The sequence below is a fragment of the Telmatherina bonti genome, assembly GCF_933228915.1.
Source record: "Telmatherina bonti genome assembly, chromosome: 24".
In the NCBI taxonomy this organism is placed as follows: domain Eukaryota; kingdom Metazoa; phylum Chordata; class Actinopteri; order Atheriniformes; family Telmatherinidae; genus Telmatherina; species Telmatherina bonti.
Window position 1 is genome coordinate 6,015,889 of NC_136633.1, and position 22,900 is coordinate 6,038,788.

Sequence of the window (22,900 nt, forward strand, 5' to 3'; positions counted from 1 at the left end):
CGATAGGGTTAGGGTGACGATCGGGTTAGGGAGACGATAGGGTTAGGGTGACGATAGGGTTAGGGTGGCGATAGGGTTAGGGTGACGATAGGGTTAGGGTGACGATAGGGTTAGGGAGACGATAGGGTTAGGGTGACGATCGGGTTAGGGAGACGATCGGGTTAGGGTGGCGATAGGGTTAGGGTGGCGATAGGGTTAGGGTGACGATAGGGTTAGGGAGACGATAGGGTTAGGGTGGCGATAGGGTTAGGGTGGCGATAGGGTTAGGGTGACGATAGGGTTAGGGTGACGATAGGGTTAGGGTGACGATAGGGATAGGGTGACGATAGGGTTAGGGAGACGATAGGGTTAGGGTGACGATAGGGTTAGGGAGACGATAGGGTTAGGGAGACGATATGGTTAGGTAGACGATCGGGTTAGGGTGACGATAGGGTTAGGGAGACGATAGGGTTAGGGTGACGATAGGGTTAGGGTGACGATAGGGTTAGGGAGACGATAGGGTTAGGGTGACGATAGGGTTAGGGTGACGATAGGGTTCGGTGCGCTGGATGCATGTTAGAGAGTTACCTCTCTAACAATCAACATTTTGATTGGAATACCTCTAACCCTAACCACGCCCATTTGACATCCAACCACTCCCGTTGGATGTCCAACCCAATATCCAGGCCCTCCCCATTCTCCAGGCTGCAACCTGGTGTGATTGATCCTGGATCCGCGCCCGGCTCTGTTCCTCCGCCGTCTTCTCCCAGCCACACCTGTGGCTCCACTTAGGTAATGCCCAGATGTGCACAGCTGTTCCTGCTCATGAATTAGCTGATGGGCCTCAGGAAGGATTGGTGGCAGCACACAATTCAAAACAATACACAGCAATCCAATTCAGAACAACATGCGCTACAACACTTCAGGAAAACTATTCTTTGACCCAATCACACATCACTAAACATTATCAATGGAAACTGATTTATCAGATTTTATTTCCAGTTCAGGCAGTTTTATCTCAGTGATCAGGATAATTTCATGTATGGATTTAAACAGTCGGGACTTTGTGTGAAATCTGTTTCATCCCAGAACATGAACAACATATCTGATGTTTAAATCGAGACATTTCATGCACATATGAGCAGATTCTGAAAGTCCTGAACCTTGTTACTGGATTTCCAGATGTTTTGTACTGGTGAAAGGTCTGGGCTGCAGCAGACCAGTTCTCCTGTTCCACCATGCTGCTGGGATGATGCAGGATGTGGTCCAGCATGATGAAATCTGCAAGACGTTGTCTGGATGGGAGCAGATGTTACTTTTCAGCATTGATGGAAACAAAATGTCTCTGTTTCATCATCAGATATGAAGATTATCTGCTACTGCGCTGGTTCATGTCTTTACTATCCCTGCTGCCTGCATTGTCTTTATTGTACAGTTTAACACAGTTGGTTCCCAACCTTTCCCTGGAGACCCCCTTCATGCAACTGATGATGAAAACAAGGAGAACCATCTGCATCGAGGCATCTCTCAGACATGTCTCATTAATGACACGATGCAGTTTTTATGCTCCTGAGAAACACACATGATTAAAAACTCAAGCAAACACACCTCATGGTGTATCATGTGGTCTTCATTCAGTCCCACTGGCCCTGAACAGCTGAAGCCTGTGGGACCCCCTGTGCTCTTTGCAGGACCCCTTAAAGCAGAGGTGTCGAACTCCGGTCCTGGAGGGCCGGTATCCTGCAGGTTTTTGTTGTCTCCATGCTCCAACACACCTGACCAACATTCATAAATGACAAGAAGCTGCTGGATCTATTCGGTTTGAATTAGCTGTGTTGGAGCAGGGAAACAACAAACACCTGTTGGACCTCGAGGAGTTTGACACCCCGACCTTAAAGGGTCCAGGGACAGCTGGTTGGGAAGGCCTTGCATGGTCAGTCTGCGTCCAGATGCAGCAGAGCTGCGTGACGCGCTGCCTCGTTGCGTCAGGTTGATGCTGCGGAGGAGCAAAGCTGTGCAGTCGGAGTCACTTCAGGTCAGAAAACAGTTCGAGGTTCGACTGAACTTTGGAGGACTCACAGAGTCCAGATGAAACTGGTTTAGAGTGGAAAGCAGGCGGCTGGTTGTGAAGACAAATACATTCAAATATCATGAGCAGAGTGTGAAGGCTGTCCAGGAAAATGTGGATTTCAATGTGGCCTTTGAGTGTGAGTGTGTGTGTGTGTGTGTGTGTGTGTGTGTGTGTGTGTGTGTGTGTGTGTGTGTGTGTGTGTGTGTGTGTGTGTGTGTGTGTGTGTTTGGGAGCAAGAGGAGAGGTATGGAACTCGGCTAAAAGGCAAACCCAGAGAGAAAACGGGGCCCTTTGCCCGGGTCTCGCTGCTCTGTCCTTACATTACCGCGATGTGTAAATAAATAAATCAGATCAGACTCTCGGCTTCGTTCAGAGGTTGGTGAGAGAGTCCCGCTGCTTTCCAAGGTCTGTTCTCGGAACAGAGTCGCCTCCGCTCATACGCACCTTCCTGATTCAGAGGAACTATAAAGTCTTCGACGGTGCAAAGCCCCGTTACCTAATCGCTACTGTACTGCTGGGTGACCTTTGACCTGCAGGCTGAAGCCAGGTTGTGAATAATTAGCCTGAAGAGGCGTATCATAACGTTATGATCGAAGGTCGGCGCTGTAACTGTAGTTCATCTGTCCTGGACGTCACCAGCTCAGCTGCTGCCTGCTCCCAGAGGAACGCCGCCACCCCAACGCCGCCCCAACGCCGCCCCAACGCCACCCCAACGCCGCCCCAACGCCGCCCCAACGCCACCCCAACGCCGCCCCAACGCCGCCCCAACGCCACTGTCTGAGGGAAACTGTAGGAACCAGCCCAGAGTCCAGAAGGACCACCACCAGCCCAGCAGCATGGAGGGGACCCAGGAATCCCTGAAGAACCTGAACGGGGCTGAAACCCGGAGCCGGTCTGCCTCTAATGAGCTCATCTTCTTTGTCAACGGAAAGAAGGTAAAAATAATCCGTTTTAGTGGAATCTGTGTGTTGGGTGAAATCCAGAAGCGTCATGTCGCTGCATGTTCACTGCTTAGACCATGACAGACACGAAACCGGCAGAAATGATCAGCACTCTTCTTCTGTGGTTTTATCTGCAGTAAAATGTGAGAAACAGGAGCTATAAATATATCAGTTACGCAGAGATTTGATGCTAAAAGCAGAAAAATGTGTATTAAATGGTTGGCAGGAAGTCATGAAACGTGTCAGAATGCAGAATGAACGTGAATACGAGAGCTTCAGAGTTCACACACACACACACTGTGCTGTCACGCTGTGTGTGGATAAAACACATTAACCTGCATTAGCATGATCTTTAACCGAATCGGGAGTTTATGACGAGAAAGGCTGAATAAATGCTAAATATAACCTGAACAGGAAAATGTGCAGCAGGAATGAACAGAAATAGTTTCTGCAGGTCGGAGGCGTCTTCATCTGTAAAACAGCTTCAATACGTTCAGTTTTATTGTTTGTCTCATTTTCCCGCCTTTTCTCGTGTCTAAATGTTGTTTTGTTTCCATTCTGCCAGATTGTCGAGAGGAACGCTGATCCTGAGACGACTTTACTGACGTATCTGAGGAGAAGATGTAAGATTTCAGAAACATATTCATGTGCTTTTAGCATGTTCCCTCTTTCATCACAACTTCTCTATAAACACATGAAGGGTCCCTGCCTTGGGATGTTGGGGGGGTCAACCCGCCGGTGGGGCGTCATCAGGCGGGACGACGCTGAAAGCTGCTGTTCAGATGAGTTTTGGGGAAAACTTTGGTTCTGTGTTGCTAAACGTCCGTCTCAGATCAGCTGATCAAAGTCCAGCGTTTTTACAGACTTTCTGCCAAGCTGGTCCAATCTGAGAGAAATAAATCGACGTTTACCAACAGCCTGTTACCAGGGCGACCCATCCTCCGGGAGGCGGTGTAGTCTCGCCAACGGGGACGGTGACCACGTCCAGGTTTTCACAGAGACGGACGTTTCTGGTCCACGACGAGAAGGAGACCACGTCCACGTGTCCACTTGGCACATGTTTTATATTCTTCCTGACACAACCGTCTTCATTTATCTGGGCTTTGGACCTCAGCAGTTCCTGGTCCAGAAAGTAAAAGTCCGGTCCGGCAGCTGGTCCAACCAGTCACCAAACCAGCTGGATTTAATGAGCAGAGTTTATTTTCCAGGTAAACGAGCCTGTTAGTGAAAACACCTGTTCTAAATGTACAGGTAGATCCAGAAACATGGCAGGACTTCTACTTTCTGGACCAGGACATTCCACCTCTGGTCCTCAGAGTACGGTGTCGGGCAGCGGGACTCGAACTGTCAGAAGACAAGCAGGTCCACCACTGAGCCACCACCATCATGTAGAGGATGAAAAACTATATTTCTATCATCCTTTTATCTGACCCTGATGCCCCCTGTCCACCTGTCCACCCGTCCACAGTGACGGGATGTCTTCCCTGTAAAAGTCTGAAAAACAGAAATAAAAGATAGAGGCAGTTGGGACGGTATGGTCCAGTTCGTCTCTGTATGGTGCAGGACCATATGGTGCGGGGCGGATCAACATGGGGCAGGAATATTCGATCCAGTGCAGGATGGTTCGGTATGGTTTGGTACAGTACAGAACCGTTTGGTATGGGTCAATGTGGGACGGGTCAGTGTGGGACAGGTCAGTGTGGGGCGGGTCAGTGTGGGACGGGTCAGTGTGGGACAGGTCAGTGTGGGACGGGTCAGTGTGGGACGGGTCAATGTGGGACGGGTCAGTGTGGGACGGGTCAGTGTGGGACGGGTCAGTGTGGGACGGGTCAGTGTGGGACGGGTCAATGTGGGACGGGTCAGTGTGGGGCGGGGTCTGTGTGGGACGGGTCAGTGTGGGACGGGTCAGTGTGGGACGGGTCAGTGTGGGACGGGGTCAGTGTGGGGCGGGTCAGTGTGGGGCGGGTCAGTGTGGGACGGGTCAGTGTGGGGCGGGTCAGTGTGGGGCGGGTCAGTGTGGGACGGGTCAGTGTGGGACGGGGTCAGTGTGGGGCGGGTCAGTGTGGGGCGGGTCAGTGTGGGGCGGGTCAGTGTGGGACGGGTCAGTGTGGGACGGGGTCAGTGTGGGGCGGGTCAGTGTGGGACGGGTCAGTGTGGGACGGGTCTGTGTGGGACGGGTCAGTGTGGGACGGGGTCAGTGTGGGGCGGGTCAGTGTGGGACGGGTCTGTGTGGGACGGGTCAGTGTGGGACGGGTCAGTGTGGGACGGGTCAGTGTGGGACGGGTCAGTGTGGGACGGGGTCAGTGTGGGGCGGGTCAGTGTGGGGCGGGTCAGTGTGGGACGGGTCTGTGTGGGGCGGGTCTGTGTGGGACGGGTCTGTGTGGGGCGGGTCAGTGTGGGACGGGTCTGGTACAGGACGGTTCAGGACTGGGAACTTTGACAAGTCTTGTTAAACTGTTGTTGCGGTGTTGAACCTCGTCCTGTAGCCGACTGAGATTGTTTGTGATGCTACTTTTATACCCAACCCTGACACCCTGCAGAACCACGTCCTGTCCTCGTTGCAGGCATCAGATTCAGACAACCTTGTTTGTTTTGTAGTGTGCGGAACTGAATTTAGATGAAGAATCAACAAATGATTGTTTTTATTGATGTTGTCCACAACGTCCCGCAGGATTAGACTTGTGCTTGTAGAAAGACGGCGTGGAACAGATGAAGTAAAGCAAAGTGAACTCAAACTTCTAGGTAGATGTAAGCGTGTTGAACAGCTGTGTAATGGTAACAACATGTCTACAGACAGAAAAACTGAGAGGTTTTTTATTTCCCTTCTGGTTTTTTTCTTGGTTTTTGTGGACGAATCTGTTTCCGTAGATCTGCCGCTGAGTGGAGCGTTTACATGACGAACCAGGGGCGTGTAGCCGCACATGTCTGCTTAGCGTTTAGCTAATGAAGCCACGGCTGCCGTAGGAAGACACTGGCGCTTTATCCGAAGTGACTGAAAACATGAACTTTCCACAGCGGTGGAGCCAAGCTGATCCCGTAACCATGGTTACCTCCTTCTGTGGCTCTGAAACACAAGAAGATCAGACCTCAGCGTGGAGGTTTCCGAGAGCGAGACCGGTCTCTGTCAATCATTCAGAGGTTTCTCACTGTGTGTGTGTGTGTGTGTGTGTGTGTGTGTGTGTGTGTGTGTGTGTGTGTGTGTGTGGCCAGTGGGTTTAACAGGAACTAAACTGGGCTGTGCTGAAGGTGGATGTGGCGCTTGCACCGTCATGCTGTCCAGATACCACCCACACACCAAGCAGCTTCTGTATCCTTTCACCGTGTGTGTGTGTGTGTGTGTGTGTGTGTGCTGATGAAGCGTAGAGCTGCGGTCATGTGCTTCCATCTGACATCTCCTCAGACTGAAATGAATGAGTTCTGGTCTTTAACCCTGTCCGGTCATCACGCTGTCAACGCCTGCCTCGCCCCCCTCTGTGCCCTGCACCTGGTTGCCGTGACAACGGTGGAGGGAATCGGCAGCGTGGCCGGGAAGCTGCACCCCGTTCAGGTAAAAACTTCGGAACAGTCCCGGTTTGTGGATAGACGTGTCCTGACGAGGCTTTGGCATGCAGGAGCGCATCGCCATGTCCCACGGCTCGCAGTGTGGCTTCTGCACCCCGGGGATCGTCATGTCCATGTACGCACTGCTGAGAAACAACCCCAAGCCCACCATGGCCGAGGTGGAGGAGGCCTTCCAGGGTAAGTGAGCCGGACTCGACTCAGCCAGTCAGAGCTACATTTACAACGGCGTGGTTTTCTGCAGGAAATCTGTGCCGCTGCACCGGATACAGACCCATCCTGGAGGGGTACAAGACCTTCACCGTGGTGAGGAGCCCCCACACGTCCAGTCGGCTTCAGGAGCAACCTCATGCTTCGTTGTGATTAACTGTGTTTGCTCCTCCAGGAGGGCGGCTGCTGCGGAGGCAGAGGGCGGGAAAACGGCTGCTGTATGACCAACGGGAGCAGAGCCGCTGATGGTTTAGAGGAGGTCGTGGATGTGAGCATATCTGCCTATCCAGACCTTTAACTTCACATTTACTGGCTTTAAATTCTGCTTGTGTTGAACAGGAAGCCGGACGGCTCTTCAACACAGCCGACTTTGCGCCTTACGACCCCACGCAGGAAGTCATCTTCCCCCCTGAGCTCATGGTAAATACGCCGTAACAACGCTACGTACCATGAAGGCATTGTTTATTAGCACCATATAGGAGAAAGACAGCAGTCAGGTTTACATGGAGACTTCTCCCCATTCAGCTTGAAATCATCCTGATTTCTGAGCAGCTGTTTCCATGGGAACTAATCTATTCCGGTCTGGTGTGTAGATGCGCTGACATTTAACCAGAATGATCCTGTCTGATGTGCAGAAAGGTGTTTACATCCCAGGATTAATCGCAGATGGTCTACAGAGTGATGTCAACAGTTGTGGTGTTTGAAGGACTTTCAGGCAGCAGCTTGATACTCGTGTTCTTCTTCTGCTGCAAACAACGAAGAGAAAAACGTGTCGGAATCTCCCGTTCCACCTCATCATGATGAGAATCTCCCGTTCCACCTCATCATGATGAGAATCTCCCGTTCCACCTCATCACCATGAGAATCTCCCGTTCCACCTCATCATGATGAGAATCTCCCGTTCCACCTCATCATGATGAGAATCTCCCGTTCCACCTCATCACCATGAGAATCTCCCGTTCCACCTCATCACCATGAGAATCTCCCGTTCCACCTCATCATGATGAGAATCTCCCGTTCTACCTCATCACCATGAGAATCTCCCGTTCCACCTCATCACCATGAGAATCTCCTGTTCCACCTCATCACCATGAGAATCTCCCGTTCCACCTCATCATGATGAGAATCTCCCGTTCCACCTCATCATGATGAGAATCTCCCGTTCCACCTCATCATGATGAGAATCTCGCGTTCCACCTCATCACCATGAGAATCTCCCGTTCCACCTCATCATGATGAGAATCTCCCGTTCCACCTCATCACCATGAGAATCTCCCGTTCAGCCTCATCACCATGAGAATCTCCCGTTCCACCTCATCATGATGAGAATCTCCCGTTCCACCTCATCATGATGAGAATCTCCCGTTCCACCTCATCATGATGAGAATCTCGCGTTCCACCTCATCACCATGAGAATCTCCCGTTCCACCTCATCATGATGAGAATCTCCCGTTCCACCTCATCACCATGAGAATCTCCCGTTCAGCCTCATCATGATGAGAATCTCCCGTTCTGCCTCATCACCATGAAAATCTCCTGTTCCACCTCATCACCATGAGAATCTCCCGTTCCACCTCATCATGATGAGAATCTCCCGTTCCACCTCATCATGATGAGAATCTCCTGTTCCACCTCATCATGATGAGAATCTCCCGTTCCACCTCATCGTGATGAGAATCTCCCATTCCACCTCATCACCATGAGAATCTCCCGTTCCACCTCATCACCATGAGAATCTCCCGTTCCACCTCATCACCATGAGAATCTTCCGTTCCACCTCATCACCATGAGAATCTCCCGTTCCACCTCATCACCATGAGAATCTCCCGTTCCACCTCATCCCCATGAGAATCTCCCGTTCCACCTCATCACCATGAGAATCTCCCGTTCCACCTCATCATGATGAGAATCTCCCGTTCCACCTCATCACCATGAGAATCTCCCGTTCCACCTCATCACCATGAGAATCTTCCGTTCCACCTCATCACCATGACAATCTCCCGTTCCACCTCATCACCATGAGAATCTCCCGTTCCACCTCATCCCCATGAGAATCTCCCGTTCCACCTCATCACCATGAGAATCTCCCGTTCCACCTCATCATGATGAGAATCTCCCGTTCCACCTCATCACCATGAGAATCTCCCATTCCACCTCATCATGATGAGAATCTCCCGTTCCACCTCATCATGATGAGAATCTCCCATTCCACCTCATCACCATGAGAATCTCCCGTTCCACCTCATCACCATGAGAATCTTCCGTTCCACCTCATCACCATGAGAATCTCCCGTTCCACCTCATCATGATGAGAATCTCCCGTTCCACCTCATCATGATGAGAATCTCCCGTTCCACCTTATCACCATGAGAATCTCCCGTTCCACCTCATCACCATGAGAATCTCCCGTTCCACCTCATCACCATGAGAATCTCCCGTTCCACCTCATCACCATGAGAATCTCCCGTTCCACCTCATCCCCATGAGAATCTCCTGTTCCACCTCATCACCATGAGAATCTCCCGTTCCACCTCATCCCCATGAGAATCTCCTGTTCCACCTCATCACCATGAGAATCTCCCGTTCCACCTCATCATGATGAGAATCTCCCGTTCCACCTCATCATGATGAGAATCTCCCGTTCCACCTCATCATGATGAGAATCTCCCGTTCCACCTCATCACCATGAGAATCTCCCGTTCCACCTCATCACCATGAGAATCTTCCGTTCCACCTCATCACCATGAGAATCTCCCGTTCCACCTCATCATGATGAGAATCTCCCGTTCCACCTCATCATGATGAGAATCTCCCGTTCCACCTCATCATGATGAGAATCTCCCGTTCCACCTCATCACCATGAGAATCTCCCGTTCCACCTCATCACCATGAGAATCTTCCGTTCCACCTCATCACCATGAGAATCTCCCGTTCCACCTCATCACCATGAGAATCTTCCGTTCCACCTCATCACCATGAGAATCTCCCGTTCCACCTCATCATGATGAGAATCTCCCGTTCCACCTCATCATGATGAGAATCTCCCGTTCCACCTCATCACCATGAGAATCTCCCGTTCCACCTCATCACCATGAGAATCTCCCGTTCCACCTCATCACCATGAGAATCTCCCGTTCCACCTCATCACCATGAGAATCTCCCGTTCCACCTCATCCCCATGAGAATCTCCTGTTCCACCTCATCACCATGAGAATCTCCCGTTCCACCTCATCCCCATGAGAATCTCCTGTTCCACCTCATCACCATGAGAATCTCCCGTTCCACCTCATCATGATGAGAATCTCCCGTTCCACCTCATCATGATGAGAATCTCCCGTTCCACCTCATCATGATGAGAATCTCCCGTTCCACCTCATCATGATGAGAATCTCCCGTTCCACCTCATCATGATGAGAATCTCCCGTTCCACCTCATCATGATGAGAATCTCCCGTTCCACCTCATCACCATGAGAATCTCCCGTTCCACCTCATCACCATGAGAATCTTCCGTTCCACCTCATCACCATGAGAATCTCCCGTTCCACCTCATCATGATGAGAATCTCCCGTTCCACCTCATCACCATGAGAATCTCCCGTTCCACCTCATCACGATGAGAATCTCCCGTTCCACCTCATCATGATGAGAATCTCCCGTTCCACCACATCATGATGAGAATCTCCTGTTCCACCTCATCATGATGGGAATCTCCTGTTCCACCTCATCACCATGAGAATCTTCCGTTCCACCACATCATGATGAGAATCTCCCGTTCCATCTCATCATGATGAGAATCTCCCGTTCCACCTCATCACCATGAGAATCTCCTGTTCCACCTCATCCCCATGAGAATCTCCCGTTCCACCTCATCATGATGAGAATCTCCCGTTCCACCTCATCACCATAAGAATCTCCCGTTCCACCTCATCACCATGAGAATCTCCCGTTCCACCTCATCACCATGAGAATCTCCCGTTCCACCTCATCACCATGAGAATCTCCCGTTCCACCTCATCATGATTAGAATCTCCCGTTCCACCTCATCATGATGAGAATCTCCCGTTCCACCACATCATGATGAGAATCTCCTGTTCCACCTCATCATGATGGGAATCTCCTGTTCCACCTCATCACCATGAGAATCTCCCGTTCCACCTCATCATGATGAGAATCTCCCGTTCCATCTCATCATGATGAGAATCTCCCGTTCCACCTCATCACCATGAGAATCTCCTGTTCCACCTCATCCCCATGAGAATCTCCCGTTCCACCTCATCATGATGACAATCTCCCGTTCCACCTCATCACCATGAGAATCTCCCGTTCCACCTCATCACCATGAGAATCTCCCGTTCCACCTCATCACCATGAGAATCTCCCGTTCCACTTCATCACCATGAGAATCTCCCGTTCCACCTCATCACCATGAGAATCTCCCGTTCCACCTCATCATGATGAGAATCTCCTGTTCCACCTCATCATGATGAGAATCTCCCGTTCCACCTCATCACCATGAGAATCTCCCGTTCCACCTCATCATGATGAGAATCTCCCGTTCCACCTCATCACCATGAGAATTTCCCGTTCCACCTCATCACCATGAGAATCTCTCGTTCCACCTCATCACCATGAGAATCTCCCGTTCCACCACATCCCAAAGCTGCTCTGCTGGATGTAGATCTGGTGACTGTGGAGCCGTTGGAGGACAGTGAACTCATCGTCATGGTGGAGATGATGTGAGCTTTGTGACATGGTGCATCATCCTGCTGGAAGTTTCCATCAGAAGATGCTACACTGTGCTCAGAAAGGGATGGACATGCTCAGCAGGAATACTTTTAAAGCAACTCTCCACCACCACAACCGTTACACTACCAGCAGCAGCTTGAAGTGTTGCTTTGAGGCAAGATGGAGGCATGTTTTCATGATGTTTTCCACCATCTGCTTCAAGTCTGTTTACAGATGATGTTCTGCAAATTTTGGTTGAAACTAGTGCTTTTCTATCATCTTTCTATCATCTCCAGCCAGTCTGTCTATTCTCCTCTGACATAAACCAGACGTTCTGGTCCAGACAAACTGCTAAATGGATATTTTCTCGTATTCAGACCTTCTGAATAAGATGATCTTTAATGTTCTGATGCTCAGTTTGGACTTCAGCAAGTCGTCTTGACCATGTCTGCATAACTAAATGCATTGTATTGCTGTCATATGATTGGCTGTTTAATGAACAGGTAGACCTTACAAAGCAGGTGATAGATATAAGCCCCCTTTTCTTTCGCTGTGTATAAATCATTGGCATGCCTCCACTAGAGTAGCAGGACGGTATGAGATTTCACAGTTAATGTAAAGCTCTCACCAAGTTAAACATCAAACACTCGTAAAGAGCAGGCATGCAGCAATCTGTCCAGAGTTTCATGCGTGTTGTAAATAATTCTATAGAGCTACTCTGGTTGTTTTTCCAACAAGGTGTTTTCAGAAAAATTCCAAGAAAATGTTGCATTAATGTCAATTCATGTGAAACTGAGATTCTTATCAGTGAAAATGGTTTAATTTTCCTCCTTTTCTCACCTCCTTTTCCCCTTTTTCTCCTTCTGTCTCCACCTGTAGAATCTGTCTAAAGGTCAGGCGTCACGTTCGCTGTGTTTCCATGGTGAACGGGCGACGTGGCTGCAGCCTGACAGCCTGGATGAATTTCTGCATCTGAAGTGGAAACACCCAGCTGCCCGAGTGGTGGTGGGAAACACTGAAGTGGGTCAGTTCTGTTTCTCCTAAAACACATGGAACAAGCGTGGACTCATTCACTCAGTCTGTGTGTGTGCAGGGATTGAAGTGAAGTTTAAGAACATGGTTTACCCGGTCATCCTGGCTCCAGCCTTCATCCCCGAGCTGAACGCTGTGACTCACACTGAGGATGGTCAGAATCACTCTCACCAACACCACCGCTGCAATAAACAAACCAAAACAGACAGATCTGACAAAAACAAAAGATTTAACACAAATATTTCAGAATATTTCTACACTATAAGGCGCGACCCAAGTCTCCTTTGCCTTCAGGTATTACATTTGGTGCAGTGTGCACTCTCAGCCACATGGGGGCGGTGTTGAGACAGGCAGTGGAGACCCTTCCTCCTCACCAGACTGAAGTCTTCCGTGCCATCCTGGAGCAGCTGCGATGGTTTGCAGGACTGCAGATCCGTAATGTAGCAGTGAGTTTAAAAGGCTGATCTCAGAACCATTAAACAGGAATAAAAGATGCTTGCAAATGTCTGGTACGTCATCTGAGGAGTTGAGGGTTGAGTTGGGTTTTTCCAACAAAAGCAAAGATTGTGACTAGTTCGAGGACCTCAGGGGAGGAGGAAAATGGGAACTTTACCAAACAAGTAAAATTTTATTCTAAATAGAACATAAACAACACGTCAGTAGTCGTGAATAAACACATTTAGCTTCATCTAATAGAGAGAAACAGATTTTTGGTATCAGAAACACTTCATATTCCTTATTTATGGGGATTCAGATGGTTTTCCAGGCTTACATTTAGATGATGAGCCATCAAACAATTAGCTGTGTCATCCCATCTGACCTTCTAGTCCACTCCTTACCAGTGAACTATAATGGGATAAATTAGTACTCACATAAAAAGTAAGTTCTTCTACTTAGTAAAATAAAAAAAGTAGCATCAGTCCATCTTCAGTCTTTTACTATTTCATGAAAAATATGAACCGTTTGTGAATCTGGAAAAAGTTGGAACAGGAGCAACAAAAGGCTGGAAAAGTAACATCTGGAGGATCTTTGATAAATAATTAGGTTAATTATCAACAGGTCAGTAACATGAAGTACAACGGGAGCATTTCAGAGTCTATCTCATGTAAAGATTGACAGAGCTTCAGCAATCTGAGACAAACTGGGCGTAAACAACATGGAACAATTTAAGAAAAATTGTAAAGACTTAGAACTTCAACTATCTACAGTAAATATTATCATCAAAAGATGCAGAGAATCAGGTGGAATCTCTGTACACAAGGAGAAGGCCAAAGGTCAAAACTAGATGTCCTCTGTTGCTTGATTTCTGTTTTCATGATGCTCCAGCATGAAAGCAAAAATCCAGCAACCAAGATCTAGGACTGCAGAGCAGCTAGAATCCTGAATCAGCCCAGAAAAGGACAACATTCCTGTTCTCAACCTCCAGAATCTGGTCACGTTCTATGCTACACATCACCATCGAACTACTTTTTACACACGCTAACAGCTGCTAACTATGCTACATATCACCCTGTAACTTCTTTTTACATACACTAAAAGCTTCTAACAATGCAGCTTGGAATTACACATGCTAAAAGCTGCTAATGATGCTAAACATCACCCTGGAAGTACTTTTTACACACCCTAACAGCTGCTAACAATGCTAATTATCACCCTGTAACTTCTTTTTATATACGCTAACAGCTGCTAACAATGCTAAACATCACCTTGGAATTATACATGCTAAAAGCTGCTAATGATGCTAAACATTACTGTGTAACAACTTTTTAAACACGTTCACAGATGCCAACAATGCTAAACATCACCCTGTAACTCCTTTTTACACACGCTAACAGATGCTAACAATGCCAAACATAACCCTCAAACTACTATTTACATATATGTTTTGCTCCCATCAGATTCACAATCAGCTCATGTTTTTCATCAAATGAGTAAATTTCTCATATTTTGAGAATGAAATATGGGTTTATTAGATGTTTAAATAATTAAAATCTTTTTCTTCTTTTTACATTTTCCACAGCGTCCCATCTTTTTAGGACTTGTAAAGACAGAGATGTATAGAACTAGTATAGATTAGATGAATGAACCTGACACAGTCTCCAAAAACAGAAACCTGAAGGTGACCAAGGAATGTATTCACTCTTATTTGATAATCTTATTGTGTAACACTGGAGCCTAAGCCTGTGGCTCATTACTATGAATTTTATGATTGAATTTAGCCTTTTAATGTGAAAACCTCCTAAAAGACAGAGTCAGATGTTGTACTCAGGGCTGGGAGAGGGAATATTACTGAAGAGGTACATTGGTACTCTGATCTAGTTCAGCTCAGATTTGGTGACCATTATAAGACTTCCTCATGATAACATTAAGTTCTATTTGTATAATTAGTTATTGTTGTGTTTTCAGGCTGTGGGTGGAAACATCATGACTGCCAGTCCCATATCAGACCTCAACCCTGTCTTTCTGGCCGCAGGCTGCAAACTCACTCTGATGGACAAGGGTACGTCTCTTCATTCAGAATTTAGCTACAAGTCTGCATGTCTGAATGTTACGTCATGATACAGTCTGGAGCTCAAAGCACACAGCTGTGGCGTGTTTATTTACAGGTGTAATCTAAAGTCTAAAGTCCAAACTGTGAGTCAGTCAAGGTGTGTGTTATGTGTGTTAAAGCACAGCTGCTGCTGAAAGTTGTTAATATGACAGAATTTTCAGCTCTTATTTTCAGGTCTTTGTTTCCTGAATGTGTTTTTTTTCACCAACACATGACCTTTGACCTCTCGGTCCATCAGATGGCAGTCGCGTGGTTCAGATGGATGAAGGTTTCTTCACGGGTTACAGGAAGACGCTTCTGCGACCCCAAGAGATCCTGCTCTCCATACACATCCCTTACAGCAAGAAGGTAGGTCAAGCATCACCCCGGCAACGGTTGCCAGCGACCAGTTTACTACAGCGAATCACATCTAAATACTGGTCAATCATCTGACCTACAACCCCAGTGAATAATCGAAAAGCCCAGCCTGTGACCTAGCAACCACCATCAACGTGTTTTATGTTATTAACTCATCGTTACACCTAGCAACCGGCATGAATAAACACAAAGCAACCACTAGAGCTGTATTTATCATTTAGCAACCTTTGTCAGTCACCAGGTTGTTTCATTAATTTGCCGTTAAATGTGGCAGCCACGACCGGTGATCTCCAAAACCCCACCTGTCTCATAGCAACCATTGACAAACATGTAGGCTTCACATGTAGAATCCATTGTCAGTTTTGTGGCACCTTGCTATGTTTTCTGAATGCTGAGACACTTCGGAAAAGCTCAGCAGCGACAACACCCACTGTCTCTTATTGATGCAGATCAGCAGTGTCTGGGAGTCACCTAGCAACGCCGCTAACTCCATTTTCCTTCCCCAGACTCAGTTTTTCTCCGCCTTCAAACAGTCTCCTCGTCGTGAGGATGACATCAGCATCGTTACGGCGGCGATGAGTGTCACCTTCACTCCTGGGACAGATATCGTCGCAGACTTAAGGTTGAGTTACGGTGGCATGGCAGTGACTACGGTGATGGCCAAGAAGACGGCGAGCAGACTGCTGGGACGGTAATGACTGGGGTTAGGATGAAAGGACAGAAGCAGGGGAGAATGTAGTGTAACTGTGGGTTCATGCAGGTCATGGGGGGAGGAGCTTCTGCAGGAGGCTTGCTCTTCATTGGCTGAGGAGATGACCCTTGACCCCTCGGCACCGGGCGGCATGGTGACGTACCGGCAAACACTGACCCTCAGTCTCTTCTACAAGTTCTACCTGACGGTATTGCAGAAGCTCAGACTGCAGGTTTGTGTTTCCTGTTTCATCTGAACTAAACCTGATTGATCATCGATGGGGAAAAACCAGACTTGTTTGTCCTACAGGGGGTGAATGTGCCGGAGGTTACCTCTCAGTGTGCGAGCGCCACAGAAATTTACCATCCAGAGACGCCATCCAGCATTCAGATCTACCAGGTACGGAAGACGTGGCTCCTGTAAGGCAGGAAACAATCCACCTGACCATCCAGGTTAATTCTTCGCTCCTCTTCTAGGCGGTGCCAGAAGGGCAGAACCAGGACGATGTGGTGGGTCGTCCCATGATGCACCTGTCAGCCATGAAGCAGGCCACAGGGGAGGCAGTTTACTGCGACGACGTGCCGCTGTATGAGAACGAGCTCTACCTGGCTGTCATCACAAGCACCAAAGCCCATGCTCGAATACTGTAAGACCTGCGCTGCACACACCTGTATCACATCCGCCACAGCTGACTGGTCTCACCTGGTGTGTGTGTTCTGCAGGTCTGTGGATATATCAGCTGCTGAGCGCATGCCCGGCGTTGTCTGCTGCTTGTTCGCTAACGATATCCCGGGAAGTAACAACAGCGGAGTCAAACAGGACCAGAGCATCCTAGCAGATGGAAAGGTGTCCTTTTTAGTCCAGCCAGTCAGGTATCTCTGTGTGATTCAGAACTGATGGTGATGGGGCTTGTCCTTTGTGCAGGTGACCTGTGTGGGTCATATCATTGGTGCCGTAGTTGCCGACACTCAGCTTCATGCTCAGAGAGCTGCCAAAGCTGTGAGGATCCAGTATGAAGAGCTGAAACCAATCATCACCATCCAGGTGATGCAATAAAGGCCTGAACAGCCGCAAACTAGTTGGAGCCGGTTAATCCCTGACAGATACTTACATTCCATTGGTTTGATTGGCAGGAGGCCATTGCTGCTCAATCCTTCTACCAGCCAATCAGAACCATCCAGAGCGGAGACCTGGAGGCAGGGTTTAAACTGGCTGACCACATCCTGGAGGGTAGGACCATCTCCACGTATCAGAATCCCTTCTGATGCAAATGATCAGGTAGTAATTACTTCTGGTCGGTCATTCAGGTGCGATGCATATAGGAGGTCAGGAGCATTTCTACCTGGAGACAAACGTAACTCTGGCTGCTCCCAGAGGAGAAGATGGTGAGATGGAGCTCTTTGTTTCCACTCAATCCACGGCTGATACGCAGGTAAAAACACTACACATGCACATTACTGTAAGTATGTCGCAGTATAAAGAATTTCTGTTCCGTTCAGTCTCAGGTGGCGAGGGCTCTGGGTGTCCCGGCTAACAGGGTGGTTGTTCGGGTAAAGAGGATGGGAGGAGGTTTCGGAGGGAAGGAAAGTCGGTCCACTTTGTTGTCTACTGTGGTCGCCGTGGCAGCAAACAAGTATGTGAATGAGTTATGTTCTTTAAACCTCTAATCTGTAAAAAGTATAACGGCAACATAACATATTTGTGTTTCAGGCTAAAGAGGCCCATCAGGTGTATGCTGGACAGAGACGAGGACATGCTGATAACTGGAGGAAGACATCCCTTCTATGGGAAATACAAGGTAAGATGGCTCCTTCTGCTGGAACTAAGCAGCAGCGTCTCCTGATGAATGCTCTTCTTTGTCAACTGGTTGAGGTTTCACCTCTCTTACGGTCTCCTGCTGCAGGTTGGTTTTCTAAACACTGGTAAGATTGTGGCCCTGGACGTCTCATATTACAGTAATGCTGGAAACTCCATGGACCTCTCTCTTGCAGTGAGTATCATGATACAACCATGATTCTCCTTTGTGGTGTTACACCGTACGCTGATGATGCTTTGTTGTCACACATGTGCTCGTCCAGATCGTGGAGCGTGCTCTGTTTCACATGGAGAACTCATACAAAGTGCCAAATGTTCGCGGTCAAGGCTTCTTCTGCCGCACCAACCTGCCATCAAACACCGCCTTCAGAGGCTTTGGAGGGCCTCAAGGCATGATGGTAGCAGAGAGTTGGATTACCGACGTTGCTCAGAGCCTCGGCCGCTCCACTGAGGAGGTTTGTTAGCAACAAAAGTTGTAAACTGTTGAACCCAGTCGGATGAGCAGCAGCCAACCAGTGACTCTGTGCTCAGGTGCGTCGGTTGAACCTGTACATGGAGGGTGACTCTACACCCTACAACCAGGTCCTGCATGGGCTCACCTTGGACCGCTGCTGGGATGAATGTCTGTCACGATCGGGTTACGAACAACGCAGAGCTGCTGTTGACCTCTACAACAGGTGAAACAACCAGACTAAAGTTTCTGAGCAGGTGTTGCTGCAGTTTGTAGTTTTGGATGGGTCAACTATAAAGTTAAATTAATATATTTTCCCAGAGAGAAATTTTATGTGATGATGTGCCGTTGTCAGGTCCTAGCTCTTCATATGTAATATGGGCTGATTTAAAGTCCTAAATGGATTCGTGAAAAGGAAACAAAATTCATGCTCAGAGAGTTTTTAACTCACCTGGACCTAGAGATGGGAGATATTAAAAGTTTTATATGTGATATATATGATACCATTGTAGCGCTTTTTCAACTATACTGATTTGGATATAAAGAAATTATTGCTCCTCAAAGGAGTGTATGTATAGTTTACATTATGTCTCGAAAAGACACTATGAAACATAAATAAAACCTAAAAATATCAATACTTGGACAAAAAATTAAAGGCTTCTAAAACAATAATAAACTATAATGGTGGATAAATTAAGCATAAACAATATTAAAACTATAGATTAATAAAAGATGATTTACATTTATAAAATGTCATGATCTGGCTCAGAAGCTATAAGTAGCGGTATGCAGCAGAGTAACAACCAGAAAGAAAACATAACTTATTAAACATCACAACATGCCCAATAAAACCAAAAGGAGAGGGACAGCAGGAAGGGAGGAAGAAAGGGGACCATCAGGCTACAGTTATGGCATGGAGGACTGGCCAGGTGCTCCTCGTTGGCTCCACCCGCATCTCTGAAAAGGAAAAACACATCAAGTAAAAGGTGTGGGGAAGGGAAAAACAAACCAAACCAACCCCATGGGGCTGTCACAAAAATTTAACATAAAACAACGTATATAATCTGGCACTTTGTCTGCAAGTTCTAATAATTCACACAAGACTGTAAAATGACCTCTCCCAAAAAAATAAATAAAACTGCAATGCATTCACCTCATAAACAGAGTAAATACCAACCTACATATGTAAGGTGAAAATGAACTGACAGGATGATGAACTCTTTGTCTTCTCCTCAGACAAAATCAATGGACCAAACGAGGACTTGCTGTCGTCCCCACCAAGTTTGGCATTAGCTTCACGGCCACCTTCCTCAACCAGGTCTGGTCCAACAACCCATGAGCTTATTAAAGTCCAGGAAGTTTTTTACTTAGAATGAAGAGATTTTGATAGAAATATATTTGACATAAAATTTGCTTTATCTCCAGGCTGGTGCTCTGGCTCACATCTACACTGACGGCTCTGTGTTGTTGACTCACGGAGGGACTGAGATGGGACAGGGACTCCACACCAAGATGGTCCAGGTACGGGACAAATTTCTACATGTTGTTTATTTTCCAGTTGTGAAAGAGGTATTTGCAGTTGTTGATTTTAGTTAAAAAAGGCAGAAACATGACATTCCTGTGGCCGGCATACATTCAGCCATAAGATTTAGAGCTTTAGAAAAGAAAATATACATAAAAATGAGATCATTTGGATTTCTAAATAAAATTCCGCTTCCTGTTTCTGTTTTGTTGTTGTGGGAACTATATTTAATATTGAGGAAAAACAACTTGGCTCTCATTAAGACATATATATGATCAAATGTGGAAAACCTGAAATGGTAAAAAACAAAGAAAAGACTCTAAACCCTGTTAAGTTTGCTGAGTCAAACTGACATGAATAAACCTGTAAATAAATCCAACATACGGGCATATCAGTGGGTAAATTTATGGAGAGAAGCTTAATTTTATTTCCATGTAGAAAACTGCATCATCAGCATACACATTGAATTTCATGTTAACCTTTTCCAGGTTGCCAGCAGGGTTCTGGGAATCCCCTGTTCAAAGATCCACATCACAGAGACCAGCACCAACACGGTGCCCAACGCCAGCCCAACAGCAGCCTCCGCTTCCTCCGACCTCAACGGAGCAGCTGTCCAGAATGCCTGTGAAACCCTGCTGAAGCGCCTAGAACCATACAAAACCAAGAACCCCAAAGGATCATGGGAGGACTGGGTGAGTTGGTTTAACAACATTAGCTGGAACCAAGCAGCAACTTCAGTTGAACAAAAGTGAAACTTATGCAGAAGTGCCAAAAAATGCAGTTCCCCCTTCATCCACTCGGGGCTCCAAAACAGAGCAAATCCCCATAGACTCCCATGTTAAAAAGACAAACTTCAGAGAAGAAATGAACATGTTTACAGCAGAAATAAACATGTTTACAGCAGAAATTAACGTAGATTTTAGATTTAATAGGCCTGGGTTACCTTCCTGACAATCGTGGAATCTTTTTTATCATTTGTTTAGATGTAATTTAATCTCAAAATTCTGCATAACTGGGGGCGTGTCCAGTTGATTGACAGATACCCAAAATCCCACTGCAAGAAGCCAGAATGTAGCTGGTTACCATCATGACTTAGCTTTAGCCCACCTACCTCCACTAGCTGCTTATCTTCCGCTAGCTCCAGCTGTGAACAGTTAGCTGATGGCTACAGGCAGGTCAGAGCTTGATCGATGTCAATCATCCACCCCCACGCTCACAGCCTCCCTCTCAGCTCTACTTCTTTGCCCATTTTTTAAATTTCTGGGATCAACGGTGTGCTGGACGTTGCCAAGATGGCAACGGTGAAAACCTCCTACTAAGTTTCAACTCAGAATCTCAGAAACCTATGGGTGACATTACAGAAGTTCTCTTATACCATAAAATATGATGTTTGAACACTGTTTATGTACATGTAATATAAGTACATTATGTAATATAAGTTTTAATTGACTTTGATTTATGTTTTCACTGACGTTCCTGCTTTGAAGGGTTGTAATTGTTCCTATTTATGCTCTATAGGTAAAGGCAGCATACTTCGACAGAGTCAACCTCAGTGCAAATGGCTTTTACAAGTAAGTTTAATGTACGACTCTGCTGATCTTCATATAAAAGCAAATGGAGGATGTTTAACAGGTTTCTTGTGCCTCACCAGGACTCCAGATATTGGTTACAGTTTTGATACAAACTCCGGCAGAGTGTTCAACTACTACAGCTATGGGGTATCCTGTTCAGAGGTGGAGATCGACTGTCTGACTGGGGCCCACAAGGTCTGCACAAAATGAAACCAGAGATGTGGTGAAAACAGAAAAAAAGTTCTTTAGTTTTTTTTTTTTTTACCTTAAAGTCAAAATTTTGAGAAAGGTGCTCCACAAGGATCGGTATTAAGTCCCCTGGTATATTTGTTACGCATACAATTTGTATGAGCTTTACAACAACTTGGGCTAAAGTTCCATTGCACCTGCTTCAATGTTTTACTTTTCTACAACCCTCTTTAAACATGATTTTTGTATTATAAACATACTATACCACACTGAAACTGTGACTGACATAAAAACTGTGTGAAAATCAATGTTTCCCCTGCCATAAAGTATTCAGACAAGTTTTGTTTTGTGCTGCAGAACTTGAGCACCACAATAGTGATGGACGTTGGCCACAGCCTCAACCCAGCAATTGACATTGGACAGGTGAGCCAGCTGTGACAGTTATAAACAGGAAACAGTTTGGAGCTTTAGTATCACCTTTCACCCCCTCAGATCTAAAGTACTTCTGTTTTTCGTAGGTGGAGGGGGCTTTCATGCAAGGTCTGGGCCTTTTCACCCTGGAGGAGCTCCATTATTCACCCCAGGGTGTCCTCCTTACTCGGGGTCCTGGTTCCTACAAGATCCCAGCTTTCGGGGACATTCCCACTCAGCTCACCGTCTCACTACTTCGTGATGCCCCCAACGACAAGGCCATCTTTGCCTCTAAGGTAACCTGGTTGGCTCGCAGGCATCAGTGTAAGCATCATAGCTCATGAACCAAGAAAGACTGGAAGGTTTTCTCCTCACCAGGCTGTGGGTGAACCTCCTCTCTTCCTGGCATCGTCTGTGTTCTACGCCATTAAGGATGCCATCAGCGCTGCCCGAGCAGAGTCCGGCATCACAGGACCATTCAGGCTGGACAGTCCCGCCTCTGCTGAAAGGATCCGCAATGCCTGCACCGACCGTTTTACCAAACTGGTAGGTAGACTGCAGTGTTTGTAGGGTCCATTTTCACAGAGAAAACAATCCTCCTAACCCAACAGCTTGTTGGGATTCATTATGCTCTTTAAAGAGGCACTTGGCTTTGGAAACTTTGGAAACCCATTCACTGAAACCCGTTGCAGCTGCTGCTTGCTAGGAGACGATATTCCCCAAAACAATCGCTGATCAGAAAGAAAGAAAACCATCTTGCTCATTGATTGGCCAGGACTGAAAATGGTTTGTTCACCACAAGTAAACAATGCAACAACAATAGATT

General features: G+C 47.2%; 1 protein-coding gene across 1 annotated transcript in view; it reads left to right on the plus strand.

Moving 5' to 3' along the window:
* Positions 1 to 1,600: 1,600 nt before the first annotated feature.
* xdh (xanthine dehydrogenase) overlaps positions 1,601 to 22,900 on the plus strand; it is a gene marked incomplete at both ends in the record, with an annotated part of 22,071 nt that continues 771 nt past the window's right edge. The window contains 37 exons of the mRNA XM_079263856.1: positions 1,601 to 1,714; positions 1,969 to 2,032; positions 2,473 to 2,568; positions 2,690 to 2,985; positions 3,557 to 3,614; positions 6,202 to 6,298; positions 6,430 to 6,538; positions 6,603 to 6,729; positions 6,794 to 6,855; positions 6,935 to 7,027; positions 7,099 to 7,179; positions 12,364 to 12,508; positions 12,578 to 12,670; positions 12,811 to 12,962; positions 14,923 to 15,016; positions 15,306 to 15,415; positions 15,931 to 16,115; positions 16,185 to 16,347; positions 16,425 to 16,514; positions 16,592 to 16,761; positions 16,838 to 16,961; positions 17,040 to 17,159; positions 17,249 to 17,345; positions 17,423 to 17,547; positions 17,615 to 17,748; positions 17,826 to 17,913; positions 18,019 to 18,105; positions 18,194 to 18,385; positions 18,462 to 18,607; positions 19,618 to 19,699; positions 19,807 to 19,902; positions 20,392 to 20,595; positions 21,422 to 21,474; positions 21,555 to 21,669; positions 22,021 to 22,086; positions 22,182 to 22,370; positions 22,453 to 22,620. Coding sequence (XP_079119982.1) covers positions 1,601 to 1,714; positions 1,969 to 2,032; positions 2,473 to 2,568; positions 2,690 to 2,985; positions 3,557 to 3,614; positions 6,202 to 6,298; positions 6,430 to 6,538; positions 6,603 to 6,729; positions 6,794 to 6,855; positions 6,935 to 7,027; positions 7,099 to 7,179; positions 12,364 to 12,508; positions 12,578 to 12,670; positions 12,811 to 12,962; positions 14,923 to 15,016; positions 15,306 to 15,415; positions 15,931 to 16,115; positions 16,185 to 16,347; positions 16,425 to 16,514; positions 16,592 to 16,761; positions 16,838 to 16,961; positions 17,040 to 17,159; positions 17,249 to 17,345; positions 17,423 to 17,547; positions 17,615 to 17,748; positions 17,826 to 17,913; positions 18,019 to 18,105; positions 18,194 to 18,385; positions 18,462 to 18,607; positions 19,618 to 19,699; positions 19,807 to 19,902; positions 20,392 to 20,595; positions 21,422 to 21,474; positions 21,555 to 21,669; positions 22,021 to 22,086; positions 22,182 to 22,370; positions 22,453 to 22,620 — 4,485 coding nt within the window. The remainder of the gene's footprint in view (positions 1,715 to 1,968; positions 2,033 to 2,472; positions 2,569 to 2,689; positions 2,986 to 3,556; positions 3,615 to 6,201; positions 6,299 to 6,429; positions 6,539 to 6,602; positions 6,730 to 6,793; positions 6,856 to 6,934; positions 7,028 to 7,098; positions 7,180 to 12,363; positions 12,509 to 12,577; positions 12,671 to 12,810; positions 12,963 to 14,922; positions 15,017 to 15,305; positions 15,416 to 15,930; positions 16,116 to 16,184; positions 16,348 to 16,424; positions 16,515 to 16,591; positions 16,762 to 16,837; positions 16,962 to 17,039; positions 17,160 to 17,248; positions 17,346 to 17,422; positions 17,548 to 17,614; positions 17,749 to 17,825; positions 17,914 to 18,018; positions 18,106 to 18,193; positions 18,386 to 18,461; positions 18,608 to 19,617; positions 19,700 to 19,806; positions 19,903 to 20,391; positions 20,596 to 21,421; positions 21,475 to 21,554; positions 21,670 to 22,020; positions 22,087 to 22,181; positions 22,371 to 22,452; positions 22,621 to 22,900) is intronic.